Raw genomic sequence first — 16,818 nt, forward strand, 5'->3', positions numbered from 1 at the left:
ATTTCTAAAAGTAATAAGAAGCAAAGTAACAAAATTAATGAATTTATTTAAACAAGTGAAGACCCATCCATCCATCCATTTTCTACCGCTTATTCCAAGTGAAGACCAAGTCTTTAAAATATTTTCTTGGATTTTCAAATTCTATTTGAGTTTTGTCTCTTTTAGAATTAAAAATGTCGAGCAAAGCGAGACCAGCTTGCTAGTAAATAAATAAAATTAAAAAAATAGAGGCAGCTCACTGATAAGTGCTGCTCTTTGAACTATTTTTAGAACAGGCCAGCGGGCGACTGATCTGGTCCTTACGGGCTACCTGGTGACCGCGGGCACCGCGTTGGTGACCCCTGCCCTAGTATATACAATAATATAAACCAAGTCATTGTATTTCATTTAGGATTATTTCATATCTTAATTTAAATAAAAATATATTTTTATCTTTTTTAGATACAGTCAATAAATAATGTGAACATGTATCACAACATGGAAATCTAAGAGAACGTGTTGTGGATGATTGTGGACTGGGAATTTTTTTTAATTTTATTTTTGACACATTTTTATATATATAAAAAAAAAAAAAAGTTTTTCCGACGTATTACATTTTAGACGATTTCTCTTCTTAGTTATTATTTCACCGGCTGTAGAAAAGACACGCTCACAGGGCACAGAGGAGGCGACACAGTTGGCGTATCGGTCACGTGACCAAAACAGCTCATGATCGGTCACGTGACTTTCTAAAAGCGGTACGCGCACCGACACAGGGTTTTGCTCTATGAGCTCCACGCATGCGCCGATGCATCGGTGTTGCCGGACCCATCACTAGTGATAGTCTTTCAGATCTTTACTTTAGTTCCTATTTTGACCTAACCTCTGTTCTTATGGTCTGTTGTATTTTTTATATAATATTTTAGTGCTGTCTGTCGGTGGACAAAGATATATTCTATTCTACTTTAGACTAAGATATTATAACTTACAATATAATAAAAATATATATACCGTATTTTTCGGACTATAAGGGGCACTTAAAATCTTTTCATTTTCTTAAAACTCGACAGTGCGCCTTATAACCTTGTGCGCCTAATGTAAGGAATAATTCCGGTTGTGCATCAGGATCGGCATAAGGCCTGAAAATGTGCAAGTTTGCCACTGTAGTCCGTGCCGACGCCGTAGTGGATACGCTTCTTCTTTTTCTCTATCTTCTTGTTATGTGACATTCATGTTGCCATTTCTAATATAAAGTATCGCAAAGTTCTAACTTATATCTCACTATGGAAACGCTAAAAACCACCGGTGTAGTGAGTTTACATTATTCACCCAAGGAACTTTACTTATTAGAGAGTTCCGGTCATGGGACACATTTTGGGTGTTGTTGTTGCACTAGTGAGCCACGGATGAGGAGATGCTGCTCCGTTATTGATTGAAGTAAAGTGTGAATGTCATTAAAACAGTTAGCGCCATCTTTTGACACTTCTTCCACTCCCATCCTTGCACGCTACACCGCTACAACAAAGATTACGGGGAGAAGACGCTGTCCAAGTGGAGGCACGTAAATAAGGCGCATCCTGAAGAGACTGTCAGAAAGTGACTTGAAGATGTGTAAAACTTCATCTATGCAACATTTTGAGCAAAGAACCACCATCACATGTTATGTAGACCACAAGGAAGTCTTTTACATTTAGAAAATAATCATATTAATAATATGACTCCTTTAATGCGCCTTATAATCTTTTGTATGAAAAAAGACCTGAATAGACCCGCTCATCAGCAGTGCACCTTATAATTCAGTGCGCCCTATGGTCCAGAAAATACGGTATATGAAAGGATATTATGTGTTACAGTACATTTGTACAAATATAAATCATTTTACAGTACATGTTATACTGGATTATCAATAAACACTTATAAATATGATACTTGAATACACTAAAATAGTGGAATTAAATGTAAACATTACTTCTATTAAGTGTGATTAGTTAAAGGTGGTAAAAATATAACTTAATGTATAATGAAATGCTTTTATAAAATCACATGGTATGGTCCGTACACTTTCATCATACCAGTATATTATCATGTAGCAGCATAGTATAACAACTAGTGTTGCATAAAATATGTATTATAATGTCTAGTAAAAGGCAATTATAAGAGTGTATTGTGTGTGATAAAATATAATACAGTGTTTCCCACACATTCATTTATTTGTGGCGGCCCGCCACGAAAGAATTATGTCCGCCACAAATGGATTTTTCGGCTTTTGACTCGCTCGACCGCTCATAAAAGCAATGGGACTGTCTGTGAATGTTGCTTGTAGTTACAACTCCGGTGCAGTAGGTGGCAGTAGCCTACTATGCATTGTAACTCCGCCAATAGCACTTAATTCACCTGGTGGGCCAGAAGAAGAAGAAGAAGAAGAAGAGGGACGGACGGACGGGATCAAAATACTCGCCGGCTACTTTTCATAATGATGGCGCTTCCTACGTTTCTACCTCAAACGTCCAAAAGCTGCTGAAAGCCTTGATCCAGGATGCCATGGGGAAAAAAACTTAACTGGTGCCTTTTGGCGATAGTTAGCAGCTTGGTGGCTCATAGCCGGCTAGCTAACGCTTGCTAGCGTGGTAGCATTGCTTCATTTTTACAGGTGTTATAGGTAGATAGGTTATAGCTGCATCGCTCGCGGCTCGTCATATATTTAACGTTAATCCGCGATTTCACCGAGCGTTTCACTGACGGTTTCGCCTGACGCTGCTTCATTAACACCGCCGCTGTTTGACTCAGTCACGTGTTTTCATACCGACGAGCTAACGTGTCCAGGTTATAACCCTGTTGTCAATAAACACACATGGACTGAAGCTAAATTGTCCACTGCAGCATGTGAATGCAATGAAAAGAATAAAATCTGAGCCAACCAGCTGTTAAAATGTTGTCCAGGTTAATGTTTTGGCCATTAAAGGCCCTTCATTTCAAGATTTCAACTGTGATCGGGCTTTAAACAGGTGGCTGACCTGTTCAGATGGGTGTAACTGCTACTGCTCAAATAATGTGAAATAGCATTTAATTTTACATGTATGCAATGCCATTTAAATGTAATTATAGATAATAATAATAATAATAATAATAATAAATACTGTGTATTGTTGTAAATAGTCAATGGGAAGGATTCTAGTAAGATATAAGCCATGAGCACTACACAGCCAGAAAAAAACCTAGGCAGGACAAGTAAAAATATTGGGGCAAGTAGATTTGAGAAGTCAGGCAAGTAGAAAAAAACCTTAACGTTGAACCCTGCATGTGTTGAGCTGCTGCCGCTTAAGGTTAGACGGCACTGTACATAGAGCGCGTCTGCTCGTTAGTAATAAATTCTAATGTTGGATGTTCACTCCTTCACACAGATGAGTATAGAAAAATATTTTCAACGGCCGAAAAGGGCTGGACTTGGAGAGGAGGTAGGCCTACAGTTCGGACCACAGGTGCGACCTGTTCAGCAGCAGCAGGAGGAGGTTGACTGACTGTGGCAGGACACCTCTGCCTCTGTTTCACTTCATGTTGCTGGTAAATAATATGGTTGTAGTAGTAGGCTAAAGTTAAATTATTTAGTATTCACTAATTAAAGGGGCAGAGCTTTAAGAGACATTTTAGCTTTTATATTTTATAAGATATATTTTTTGTAAGAACCACAATTAATAAATATATTTCAGTGAATCACTAATTGTTCAAATCTGTATATAAATATGTACATAAAATGTTGTAATTCTATTCCAACTCCGCGTTCTTCTTGGTCATCGCCGCTGCCCCCCCGCCGACCACACCACCACAAATAGATGCCTGTCCTGTGGGAAACACTGTAATAAACTAGTTTTACAAATAAAGATGTGTCCTCTAATAAATGGCTGGTGTCTTGATTCAACTCTGGTCTTCATTCAGTACCTCGATTCAAAGGGCCTCCATGCAATCGATCAAGGACGCTGACTTTGGACTCCCGACTGGTGAACTTTGAGGGTGGTCTCACATCTTCCAGATCCATGTCGGACTCTGTGAAGTTCCCCAGTGGGCTCGGAACGCCCTCTAACGTCACAATGAACTTGGGACTCTCCGCGTTTTCCTTTTCCTTGCTAGACAACAGAAAAAAAATTATGTATTAAAAGGGATATGAGCTGTTTTATTTTAACGTCATTCGTTTTATGTGTGCACACCTGGCTTGGATGGTGCGCGGTGGTGAGGCGGTCTCGTCTTTTAGCTTCCCGTCCTGCGGACTTCTGCTTTCGTCCAGCTGCGGTCGACTCACGATGAAAGAGCGTGTATCAAACTGCTTTGGCTCGCCGCTCGCTACGAACAAAGTATGCTGAGGGAGTGCTTGGAAACACAACTCTTGTGGCTGAGGAAAGAGCACTCACAGTCGTCACTCTTCTCTGCTTCCTCGTTGCGCTGCGATGTGTCCGACTGAGCGTGTGAAGCCACAGATTTAGCTGGAGCTAATGGGACATATTAGTAGAACGCATTTAGAACAGAGGTGTCAAAGTCACACACCTTTTAAACTTTAATAGTATCCAATATTGCAACAAATATTACAGTATATTATTATACTTTCCAAACATTTTTTGTCTATATAAAAATACTTAACTTTACAGCAAACTACCCATCAAATTAATAAAAATGACAATGAATGGAAAGACGGTACATTTGTTTTTACGGTAGAAAAACGGGCAGCTAAGTTGCCAGAATAAAAAAATAACTTGTTCTGTTTTAATATCATGTTGTAAAAATCAATGTCAATTTAACACAAAATTTCTGGCAACTAAGCTGCCAGATTTTTCCCCTAAATCCCCCCCAAAAACAGTGGTACTGTTTTTCTATTTAACGTAAAATGTTGAAAAAAAACACTATATTTTACAGCAACATTTTGTAAATGTAAAGTTTTTACTGTCTACTAGTCTACTTGTACGGTATACTGGTATTAGTATAGTACCACGATACGAACTAATCCTATTCGGTGCTATACCGCCTCTAAAAAGTACCGGTCCCCCACCCAACGCCCCCTGACGTCATCAAGGGGTGACATTGGTGGTTTTACGAGCAGAGGAGCGTGTTCAACAGCGCACACACACAGAGTACTTACAAGCAGACACAGTGTGTAGATAGAAAAGGGAGAATGGACGCATTTTGGTGTAAAAAGTAAAGATAAAGGTGAAGTTATAACACTGAAACACCCTCAGGAAGAGCTGCTTTAAGACATGCAGCTAACATCCATCCACAGTGTTTTAGCTACTTCTAAATCACTAATCCTGGTCCCCATGGCGACAAATAAAGTAATTTTCTTACAAGTATCATTATCACTGAGGAGGAAGAATAGCTAAACATGCTTCACTACACAGCGTAGGAGGATACAATAGCTCACCACCGTCACAATGTAAACAAATGACTTAGGTGGATCTACATCTGACATTCACTGTAATGATACCAAGTACAAGAGCGTATCTATTCGATACTATGATTACATCGATATTTTTTAGCGTCACAAAATCTTTTTTCCTTTTTAAAAAAAAAAGTATATTATGTCCAGGGTGTACCCCGCCTTCCGCCCGATTGTAGCTGAGATAGGCTCCAGCACCCCCCACAACCCTGAAGGGAATAAGCGGTAGGAAATGGATGGATGGATGGATGTTTATAAAGTCAGTAAATATTTCCCTGGACACATGAGGACTTTGAATATGACCAATGTATGATCCTGTAACTACTTGGTATCACATCCATACCTAAATGTGTGGTATCATCCAAAACTAATGTCAAGTATCAAAGAAGAGAAGAATAAGTGATTATTACATTTGAACAGAAGTGTAGATAGAACATGTTAAAAGAGAAAATAAGCATATATTAACAGTAAATGAACAAGTAGATTAATAATCCATTTTTACAGTTTGTCCCTCATAATGTGTAGAAAATAATAGGTGTATAAATGACACAATATGTTACTGCATAGACTAATTAGGAGTCTTTGTTTCTTTACTTACTACTAAAAGACAAGTTGTCTAGTACAGTGGTTCTCAACCTTTTTTCAGTGATGTACCCCCTGTGAAAATGTTTTTAATTCAAGTACCCCCTAATCAGAGCAAAGCATTTTTGGTTTAAAAAAAGAGATAAAGAAGTAAAATACAGCACTATGTCATCAGTTTCTGATTTAATAAATTGTATAACAGTGCAAAATATTGCTCATTTGTAGTGGTCTTTCTTGAACTATTTGGAAAAAAAGATATAAAAATAATTAAAAACTTGTTGAAAAATAAACAAGTGATTCAATTATAAATACCGTATTTTCCGCACTATAAGGCGCACCTAAAAACCACAAATTTACTCAAAAGCTGACAGTGCGGCTTTTAACCCGGTGCGCTTTATATATGGATTAATATTACGATTCATTTTCATAAAGTTTCGATCTCGCAACTTCGGTAAACAGCCGCCATCTTTTTTCCCGGTAGAACAGGAAGCGCTTCTTCTTCTACGCAAGCAACCGCCAAGGTAAGCACCCGCCCCCATAGAACAGGAAGCGCTTCTTCTTCTACTGTAAGCAACCACCCGCCCGCGTAGAAGAAGAAAAAGCGCGCGGATATACCGTACGTTTCATTTCCTTTGTGTGTTTACATCTGTAAAGACCACAAAATGGCTCCTACTAAGCGTCAGGGATCCGGTTCATGAAAAGACGCAATCTCTCCATCCGCACACGGATTACTATTTCACAGCAACTGATATTCCTGTGAACCGCACTGTGGATACAACGGGAGCACGTACGGTGAATATTCGCACCACAGGGAATGAGAAGTCATCCTTCACTGTGGTTCTAGCTTGCCATGCTAATGGCCAGAAACTTCCACCCATGGTGATATTCAAAAGGAAGACCTTGCCAAAAGAGACCTTTCCAGCCGGCGTCATCATAAAAGCTAACTCGAAGGGATGGATGAAGAAAAGATGAGCGAGTGGTTAAGGTAAGTTTAAGTTTACGTGAAGAGGCCGGGTGGCTTTTTTCACGCAGCTCTGTCCATGTTGATATACGTATGTTTGTGATTGCACATTTGCGTACATTTTGGGAGTGAACAGAGTTGTTAGAACGCTGGTTTTTAATATATTATTAAAGTTTGACTGACCTATCTGACTGTTTTTTTGACATTCCTTTAGCGCAGTTAGATGCGGCTTACAACACGGGGCGGCTTATAGGTGGACAAAGTTTTGAAATATGCCGTTCATTGAAGGCGCGGCTTTTAACCCAGGGCGCCTTATGGTGCGGAAAATACGGTAAAGATTTCTACACATAGAAGTAATCATCAACTTAAAGTGCCTTCTTTGGGGATTGTAATAGAGATCCATCTGGATTCATGAACTTAATTCTAAACGTTGTCTTCACAAAAAAAGAAATCTTTAACATCAATATTTTTGGAACATGTCCACAAAAAATCTAGCTGTCAACACTGAATATTGCATTGTTGCATTGTAATGAATGGAATAGCCTACTTGATTTGATGTTGTTTATGAACTTACATTCATATTTTGTTGAAGTATTATTCAATAAATATATCTATAAAGGATTTTTGAATTGTTGCTATTTTTTGAATATTTAAAAAAAAATCTCACGTACCCCTTGGCATACCTTCAAGTACCCCCAAGGGTACGCGTACCCCCATTTGAGAACCACTGGTCTAGTATGTTCACTATTTAATTTAAGGACTAAATTACAATAATAAACATATGTTTCATGTACCCTAAGTTTTTTTGTTAAAATAAATCCAATAATGCAATTTTTTGTGGTCCCATTGATTTAGAAAAGTATCAAAATACACTTTGGTACGGGTACCAAAATATTGGTATCGGTCACTACAGTCTACTTTAAAAATATATATACATAATTAATAATGAAATTCCTACATTATTCACTGTTACAAGTGGGGGGGCCCTCAGATGGCAGCCATAAGTGCCATGTGGCCCTCGATGAAAACCAGTTTGCCATCCCTGTAATAGAAGACGCACGCACCAGAATGTCTGCTCGGTGGCTCCCTGGAGGCCCCGCGATGCAGTTGCTGCTGCATCAGCTGAATGGCTGCAGTCATCTCGTCGCCTCTCACCAGGCGGGCGCGAGGAGCAACGGGAACCGTCTGCTTCTGTGGTACTGTGGAGGGGAGAAGAAACACGGTGGGGACGAGGGAAAGCGGAGAGCAGAAATGCTGGAGGGTGATGGCGCACGTGTCGCGAAGGTTGTCGTCTTGGTGATGGAGTCCTGCGCCTCGGAGATGGCCTTCAGGATCAGGTTCCTGTTGGCTTGCATGGCTGGTGGGAGGGAGGATCTGAAGCAGTCGTGCCAGGTTTAGAAGATGGCACAACTATGATTATTACTAAACTGGACGCATAAACTGACTTGCGCTCTGGTTTGGAAGGCAGCGACACTCGACTTGACACGCCTCGTCCTCCATAGCTCGTTTCGTCCTCTTCCTCTTCTTCCTCGACGTCCTCGCTGTCCTCGTCTGTGTCACGGCTCACGCGTGTCACCGAACTAGCAACTGGCGCCTTGCGTTTCCGTGACAACTCCTCCTGGAGAGCACACGGGGGACATTTTAGCACCACTTCCTTCGTGTACAACAACAAAGTGGGCACTCAATTAGTCAACCGCAGAGAGTCCCGGGCATTCGCTAGGGTGGAAGACCACAATGTTAAATTGTTAAGCAGGTTTTTCTCCAGAATGCCACAAAGAACAGAACTTTCTCCCCAGTCTTATTCCAAAATGGAATACATCCATTTTGTCCTCACAATTCTCCAGACAATTTCCCACAATGACAATGTGAAAAGTTTTTATTTCTATTTTGCAAATGTATTAAAAATATACAAAAAATATGTAAGTATTCAGACCCTTTGCTCAATACTTTGTTGATGCACCGTTGTCAACAATTACAGCCTCAGGTCTTGAATACAATGCCACAAGTCTCCGTACATTGCTGTAAATATCTTAGTCTAGTTAGGGAGATGACCAAGTCCATGGTCACTCTGTCAGAGCTACAGCATTCCTCTGTGGAGAGAGGAACCTTCCTTCCAGAAAGACAACCATCTCTGCAGCAAACCACCAGTCCGGATTGATAGATGGATGGATAGATAAATAAATACCTTATTAATCGCCCAGAGGGAAAACTCAGGTACTTTATGGCCTATATGGTAGAGTGGCCAGACAGAAGCCATTTCTTAGTAAAGTTTACCAACATGCACCTGAAAGACTCTCAGACCATGAGAAACTAAATGCTCTGGTCTGATGAGACAACGATTGAAGTCTTTGGCGTCATGTTTGGAGGAAATCAGGCACCGCTCATCACTAGGACAATACCATCATGCTGTGGGGATGCTTTTCAGTGGGAGGAGCTGGGAGACTAGTCTGGATAGAGGGAAAGGTGAATGCAGCAATGTACAGAGACATCCTGGATGAACACCAACACTTCCCATCCAACCTGATAGAGCTTGAGAGGTGCTGCAAAGAGGAATGGTTGAAAGTGCCCAAAGGTAGGTGTGCCAAGTTTGTTGCATCGTATTCAAAAATACTTGAGGCTGTAATTGATGCCAAAGGTGCATCAAGTAAGTATTGAGCAAAGGCTGCTGAACATGTAATGGTTTAGTTTTCTATTTTTAATAAATTTGCTATTTAAAAAACAAGGAAGTCTTTCAAAATTAGAAAATAATAATTAAAGCTGCAAGCAGCATTGGTCGGGCCCGCATATTTGGCAGGTGCTTGTCCTAAGTGTCCCAATACTTATGTCAAGTTTTAGTCCCAAGTGTCCAAATACTTTTGTCCAGTGTAAGTGTCCCAATACTTTAGTCCAGTGGTAGTCATAAGTGTCCCAATACTTTTGTCTACTTTTAGTCCGAAGTGTCCTAATACTTTCATCCAGTTTTCGTCCTAACTGTCCCAATACTTTAGTCCAGTGGTAGTCATAAGTGTCCCAATACTTTTGTCTACTTTTAGTCCGAAGAGTCCCAATACTTTTGTCTAGTGTACCTACCTTGTCTGCATTGTGTGGGCATGCCGGTGCTTCCTGCTTTTAAGCAGCCATCTTAAAATAACAGCAGCGCAGCGGTTCTTTGAAGGGTCATAAAATCAAAACCGGAGCAGTTATAAAAACGCTGTTCTATACTTTTATACACAAGGGTTCAATCTCTCTCCTGTGTTACCGTATTTTCCGCACTATAAGGCGCACCGGATTATTAGCCGCACCTTCTATGAATTACATATTTCATAATTTTGTCCACCAATAAGCCGCCCCGGACTAAAAGCCGCGCCTACGCTGCGCTAAAGTGAATGTCAAAAAAACGCTGCGCTAAAGTGAATGTCAAAAAAACAGTCAGATAGTTCAGTCAAACTTTAATAATATATTGAAAACCAGCGTTCTAACAACTCTGTCCCAAAATGTACGCAAATGTGCAATCACAAACATAGTAAAATTCAAAATGGTGTAGAGCAATAGTAACATAATATTGCTCGAACGTTAATGTCACAACACACAAAATAAACATAGCGCTCACCTTCTGAAGTTATTCTTCATTCGTAAATCCTTCGAATTCTTCGTCTTCGGTGTCCGAATTGAAAAATTGCGCAAGCGTGGGATCCAAAATGGCCGGTTCCGTCTCGTAGAAGTCATCGGGAGTCAGTGTCGCTGTTGTTCTGTGAATCCTGCCTTCCGGAAAGCTCGGACCACAGTTGTGACCGAAATATCTGCCCAAGCATTTACGATCCACTGGCAGATGTTGGCGTATGTCGTCCGAGGCTGTCTGCCCGTCTTAGTGAAGGTGTGTTCGCCTTCGGAGCTGTGTGAAAAAAGCCACCCGGCCTCTTCGCGTAAACTTCCCTTAACCACTCGCTCATCTTTTCTTCATCCATCCATCCCTTCGAGTTAGCTTTTATGATGACGCCGGCTGGAAAGGTCTCTTTTGGCAAGGTCTTCCTTTTGAATATCACCATGAGTGGAAGTTAGCATGGCAAGCTAGAACCACAGTGAAGGATGACTTCTCATTCCCTGTGGAGCGAATATTCACCGTACGTGCTCCCGTTCCACAGTGCGGTTCAGTTGCTGTGAAATACGGTAGTAATCCGTGTGCGGATGGAGAGATTGCGTCTTTTTATGAACCGGATCGTTTAGCAGGAGCCATTTTGTGGTCTTTACAGATGTAAACAGGAAATGAAACGTACGGTGATATCCGCGCGTTTTTTCTTCTTCTTCCGGGGGCGGGTGAAGCGCTTCCTGTTCTATGGGGGCGGGTGAAGCGCTTCCTGTTCTATGGGGGCGGGTGCTTTCCTTGGCGGTTGCTTGCGTAGAAGAAGAAGCGCTTCCTGTTCTACCGGGAAAAAAGATGGCGGCTGTTTACCGAAGTTGCGAGACCGAAACTTTATGAAAATGAATCGTAATAAAGCGCACCGGGTTATTAGGCGCACTGTCAGCTTTTGAGAAAAATTGTGGTTTTTAGGTGCGCCTTATGGTGCGGAAAATACGGTAGTTTGAAGCCGAAACGACAAACGCGCTCAGAGGAGATAGATTTTGAAGAAAGGTGACCGGTTTTTACAAACATTTTGTTTTGAAGGGGGAATAGCAAACTTCCTGTTGATTTTTGCTGGGGGTTGTCAATTTATGAAATGTAGGTCTAAGTGAGACCTACATAGAGGTTTTTGTTTCATGTCTCTCCGACTTTCCCAGTGGGAGTTACAGGCAGTTTTGTCATTTTTTTCTTCCGAGGAGCAGTTTTTTCTGCGTTTTATTCAAAAATTGCGGTAGAGCGCAATTTTGAGATTTGGGGTTCGTTTTTTTTATTAGATGGCAATATTTGCCAGTCCTGATGTGTGTGTTCAGTTTGGTGAGTTTTGAAGCATGTTAAGGGGGTCAAATTACAGCTCAAAGAGGCAAAAGTGACTGTTTTTAGTACTTTTTTGTCTTAAAGGGGGAATTGCCAACTTCCTGTTGATTTTTGCCCGAGAATGTACCATTAATGAAATTTAGGTCTAAGTCAGACCTACATAGAGGTTTTTGTTTTATGTCTCTCCGACCTTCCTAGTGGGAGTTACAGGCAGTCTAGTTTTTTTTTTCCTAGGGGGCGCTAGAGCGCAATTTTGATTTTTGGGGTTTGGTTTTTTTATCAAACGGCAATTTTCGCCAGCCCTGATGTGTGCGTCAAATATGGTGAGTTTTGAAGCATGCTAAGTGGGTCAAATTACAGCTCAAAGAGGCGGCCGGTATAATAATAATAAAGAATAAAACCTTACAAATTCAATAGGTCCTTATGCGGGCCCTAATAATATGACTCCTTTGATGCGCCCTATAATCCGGTGCGCCTTATATATGAAAAAAGATAGAAAATAGACCATTCATCGGCAGTGTGCCTTATAATCTGGTGCGCCCTATGCTCCGGAAAATAAGGTAATTCTATTAATACTAGGAAGAGTTGGGTGTTTCTTTGTTCAACTGGCAATTGAGGCACGGTGTCTATTAAGAGTGTTGCTATCTGACCATACCTTGATGGAGATGCTTCTGGAAGTTCTGCTGCTCCTGCTCTCCTGGTGCCTGCCATGTGAAGACCCCTCAGCGGACCGCAGCGCTGAACCCAGTCTGCTCTGACCCGGCCTGTAGATTTCTGCCGTCGGCCGGTTCGCCGCGCCCCGAGTTCCTCTCGCGTTGGCGGCCATCACTACAGCATCCTCTGCGATAAAGTCATCATCCAGCTCCGGTTTGATGTCGATGACAGCGTCGGACGGAAGTAGCTCCATGAGGGGTTTGACGGCGGATGTCAGCCGCGACAAAGCCTTCTCTGTAGACGACCTCCAAATGGAACAAAGGTTTATTATTGTTTTGTTCATGTCTGTGGCTCTTAAAGCGTTGGACACCTGTTTTCATGGGCAGAGCTGCGTGATTCCGTTCTATCAGAGCGAGACCTTAACTCTTCGGTCTTCAAAGTCGCTGTGCTTGACTGCTGCTCAAGTCCGACAGAGGCGGGCTCTAAAAGGTGACACAAGAATCCACACCCTTATAAAAATGCCGATACCCTGCGTGGACAAAGGTATTGGGACCTACCCACTGCAACTGTTCTTAGCTTCTCCAGTACGCCATGCAGCCTAAAATGAAATGGTACAGGTGACAACAACATTTGAGTGTGTGTTTATTTGGAACATGATACATCACACATGCATGCACACAACATGATACATCACACAATATACTCCATAAGTAATAACAATAAAAATAAATAAATAATAATGAGTGAAGTTATATTTCATATGGTGAGATGAGTAAGATGATGTAGAAAATGAATGGATGGATGAAATAAATTGAGAATGTTTATCTTCTTCTTTGTACTTTGTAAACACTTTAAGTGTGAAGAGTTTCTTGAAGTGGATCATATTAGTGCGTTGTTTGATTTCTTTGCTTAATCCATTCCATCATTTAATTCCACATACTGATATACTGAAGGTCTTAAGTGTTGTACGTGCATACAAATGTTTTAAATTACATTTTCCTCTAAGATTATATATCTCCTCTTTTTTTGAGAAGAATTGTTGTACATACAGGTAAAAGCCAGTAAATTAGAATATTTTGAAAAACTTGATTTATTTCAGTAATTGCATTCAAAAGGTGTAACTTGTACATTATATTTATTCATTGCACACAGACTGATGCATTCAAATGTTTATTTCATTTAATTGTGATGATTTGAAGTGGCAACAAATGAAAATCCAAAATTCCGTGTGTCACAAAATTAGAATATTACTTAAGGCTAATACCGGTACAAAAAAGGGATTTTTAGAAATGTTGGCCAACTGAAAAGTATGAAAATGAAAAATATGAGCATGTACAATACTCAATACTTGGTTGGAGCTCCTTTTGCCTCAATTACTGCGTTAATGCGGCGTGGCATGGAGTCCATGAGTTTCTGGCACTGCTCAGGTGTTATGAGAGCCCAGGTTGCTCTGATAGTGGCCTTCAACTCTTCTGCGTTTTTGGGTCTGGCATTCTGCATCTTCCTTTTCACAATACTCCACAGATTTTCTATGGGGCTAAGGTCAGGGGAGTTGGCGGGCCAATTTAGAACAGAAATACCATGGTCCGTAAACCAGGCACGGGTAGATTTTGCGCTGTGTGCAGGCGCCAAGTCCTGTTGGAACTTGAAATCTCCATCTCCATAGAGCAGGTCAGCAGCAGGAAGCATGAAGTGCTCTAAAACTTGCTGGTAGACGGCTGCGTTGACCCTGGATCTCAGGAAACAGAGTGGACCGACACCAGCAGATGACATGGCACCCCAAACCATCACCCAACCATGCAAATTTTGCATTTCCTTTGGAAATCGAGGTCCCAGAGTCTGGAGGAAGACAGGAGAGGCACAGGATCCACGTTGCCTGAAGTCTAGTGTAAAGTTTCCACCATCAGTGATGGTTTGGGGTGCCATGTCATCTGCTGGTGTCGGTCCACTCTGTTTCCTGAGATCCAGGGTCAACGCAGCCGTCTACCAGCAAGTTTTAGAGCACTTCATGCTTCCTGCTGCTGACTTGCTCTATGGAGATGGAGATTTCAAAATCCAACAGGACTTGGCACCTGCACACAGCGCAAAATCTACCCGTGCCTGGTTTACGGACCATGGTATTTCTGTTCTAAATTGGCCCGCCAACTCCCCTGACCTTAGCCCCATAGAAAATCTGTGGGGTATTGTGAAAAGGAAGATGCAGAATGCCAGACCCAAAAACGCAGAAGAGTTGAAGGCCACTATCAGAGCAACCTGGGCTCTCATAACACCTGAGCAGTGCCAGAAACTCATGGACTCCATGCCACGCCGCATTAACGCAGTAATTGAGGCAAAAGGAGCTCCAACCAAGTATTGAGTATTGTACATGCTCATATTTTTCATTTTCATACTTTCCAGTTGGCCAACATTTCTAAAAATCCCTTTTTTGTATTAGCCTTAAGTAATATTCAAATTTTGTGACACACGGAATTTTGGATTTTCATTTGTTGCCACTTCAAATCATCAAAATTAAATGAAATAAAGATTTGAATGCATCAGTCTGTGTGCAATGAATAAATATAATGTACAAGTTACACCTTTTGAATGCAATTACTGAAATAAATCAAGTTTTTCAAAATATTCTAATTTACTGGCTTTTACCTGTAAGTGTGGACCTTACTGTATTTAGCCTTGCAGACGCGTGTTCTCCCATCTTCACGTATTGTTTGAACAAGTCTTTGTATGTGTGTTACTGTTTTCTCACCAGGCTGTGAACTTGATGGTGTTGTTTCCCAGGAAAAGCGAGAGGTCGTCCGCCATCTGCTCGGATGTTTTCTTATTGGCGACCATCACCATGATGTAGTCGGGAAGCTCCTCGTCTGAAAGGGTGGGAGAACTGTGAGTTTTGGCGGAGTCACACAACCCATCCATCCATTTCCTACCGCTTGTCCCTAAGACCCTTTTTGGACACTTACCAATATATGCACCCAGTTCTTGAAGCTTGCCCTTGATAGCAGCCTGTAACACAAAAAAAGTGTCCCATTTATTCCTTCTCAACACAATGTGTCGCCATTATCCGGAGTTATCGAGGACCAGGTGTCAAAAAAACAACCTTGTAACTCAACCGTGTTGCCATTTTGCACACTTGCTAGCGAGCTAGCATGCTAACGGGCAGTTATCCGGCTAAATGCCAAACGGTCGTGTCAATGTATCACCTATTTCACTCTTACTCACTCTTATTTTTTTGCTGATCTCTGCCCCGATTTCCATGGCTGGATTGTTTCAAGCCTTGAATACCAAAATGAAAGGTTTAAAGGATAGCTGCCGCCTAGCTTATCAACCGCTCCCCCTGCCGCCGGAGAAGTCGTAGCAGAGTCACGTGACAAAACGAAGGGACCCGAAAAAGAACGAAAGGCTCGGCTGCTGTGTTTAGGCCCCGTTGGTAAATCGGAACACATTTTAGGAATACTTACCGAGGGCGATGTTTTTTTTAACAACAGCTCATTTATTTTGTGTTTCAAGGTTGTAAAAATATCCCAATTAGGTACTAATACAATGCATTTTATGTTTAAGCTAATTTGCATTTTTTTTTAATGCATATGCAAATGACGCAGTTTTGGTTTTAACAACTTCCATGAACGTGTCTTGGCAGGACAGTAATGTAAGATTACTTACAATTAGGGATGTCCGATAACGGCTTTTTTGCCGATATCCGATATTCCGATATTGTCCAACATTTAATTACCGATACCAATATCAACCGATACCGATATATACAGTCGTGGAATTAACACATTATTATGCCTGTCATGTCTGTATTATCATGTTTTGTTTTAAGTCATGTTTTGTTTAGTTTCTGTCTTTTCACTCCCTTGTCTGGTCACCATAGCAACCATTAGTTTTCACCTGTCACGTCACGCACCTGTTTCACGTTTTGAGTCACTAATCATGTCCATAGTATTTAAGTTCATTCATTTTCTGTTGTTCGTCCTGACGACCTCAACACATTTATGCTCTGTTCATGCCTGATACTTCTTTTCATGTCAATTCCTCAAGCAACTACTTTTGTCCAAGCCAAGTAAGTTTTTGTTCCATATTTATAGTCTTTTCGGTTTCATAGTTTGTTCTCCGCCATTGTGCGTGTTTTTTGTTTGTACTTTTTTGCTATAGTCTTTTGGTTTTATAGTTTATTCTCCGCCACTGTGCGCGCTTTCATTTATTCCTTTTTTTTGATAATAATAAATCATGTACCTTCATTCCCGTCTCGCACGAGCCAACTTTCCGTTGCATCCTGGAAAAGTACACACCCCGGACCAAGTCATGACAATGCCT

At 41.1% G+C, this 16,818-nt stretch overlaps 1 protein-coding gene across 1 annotated transcript in view; it reads right to left on the reverse strand.

The window, feature by feature from the left end:
- Positions 1 to 15,924, reverse strand: part of zc3h14 (zinc finger CCCH-type containing 14) — a 30,766-nt gene extending 14,842 nt beyond the window's left edge. Inside the window, exons 1-12 of the mRNA XM_061986889.2 lie at positions 15,721 to 15,924; positions 15,462 to 15,504; positions 15,251 to 15,365; positions 13,065 to 13,105; positions 12,878 to 12,989; positions 12,509 to 12,812; positions 8,387 to 8,559; positions 8,215 to 8,315; positions 8,006 to 8,140; positions 4,383 to 4,460; positions 4,182 to 4,314; positions 3,916 to 4,100 (exon numbers count right to left, since the gene is read on the reverse strand). Coding sequence (XP_061842873.1) covers positions 3,916 to 4,100; positions 4,182 to 4,314; positions 4,383 to 4,460; positions 8,006 to 8,140; positions 8,215 to 8,315; positions 8,387 to 8,559; positions 12,509 to 12,812; positions 12,878 to 12,989; positions 13,065 to 13,105; positions 15,251 to 15,365; positions 15,462 to 15,504; positions 15,721 to 15,756 — 1,456 coding nt within the window. The 5' untranslated portion in view covers positions 15,757 to 15,924. The remainder of the gene's footprint in view (positions 1 to 3,915; positions 4,101 to 4,181; positions 4,315 to 4,382; positions 4,461 to 8,005; positions 8,141 to 8,214; positions 8,316 to 8,386; positions 8,560 to 12,508; positions 12,813 to 12,877; positions 12,990 to 13,064; positions 13,106 to 15,250; positions 15,366 to 15,461; positions 15,505 to 15,720) is intronic.
- Positions 15,925 to 16,818: the final 894 nt, after the last annotated feature.

The sequence above is a fragment of the Nerophis lumbriciformis genome, linkage group LG26 (genome assembly GCF_033978685.3).
Source record: "Nerophis lumbriciformis linkage group LG26, RoL_Nlum_v2.1, whole genome shotgun sequence".
Lineage (NCBI taxonomy): Eukaryota > Metazoa > Chordata > Actinopteri > Syngnathiformes > Syngnathidae > Nerophis > Nerophis lumbriciformis.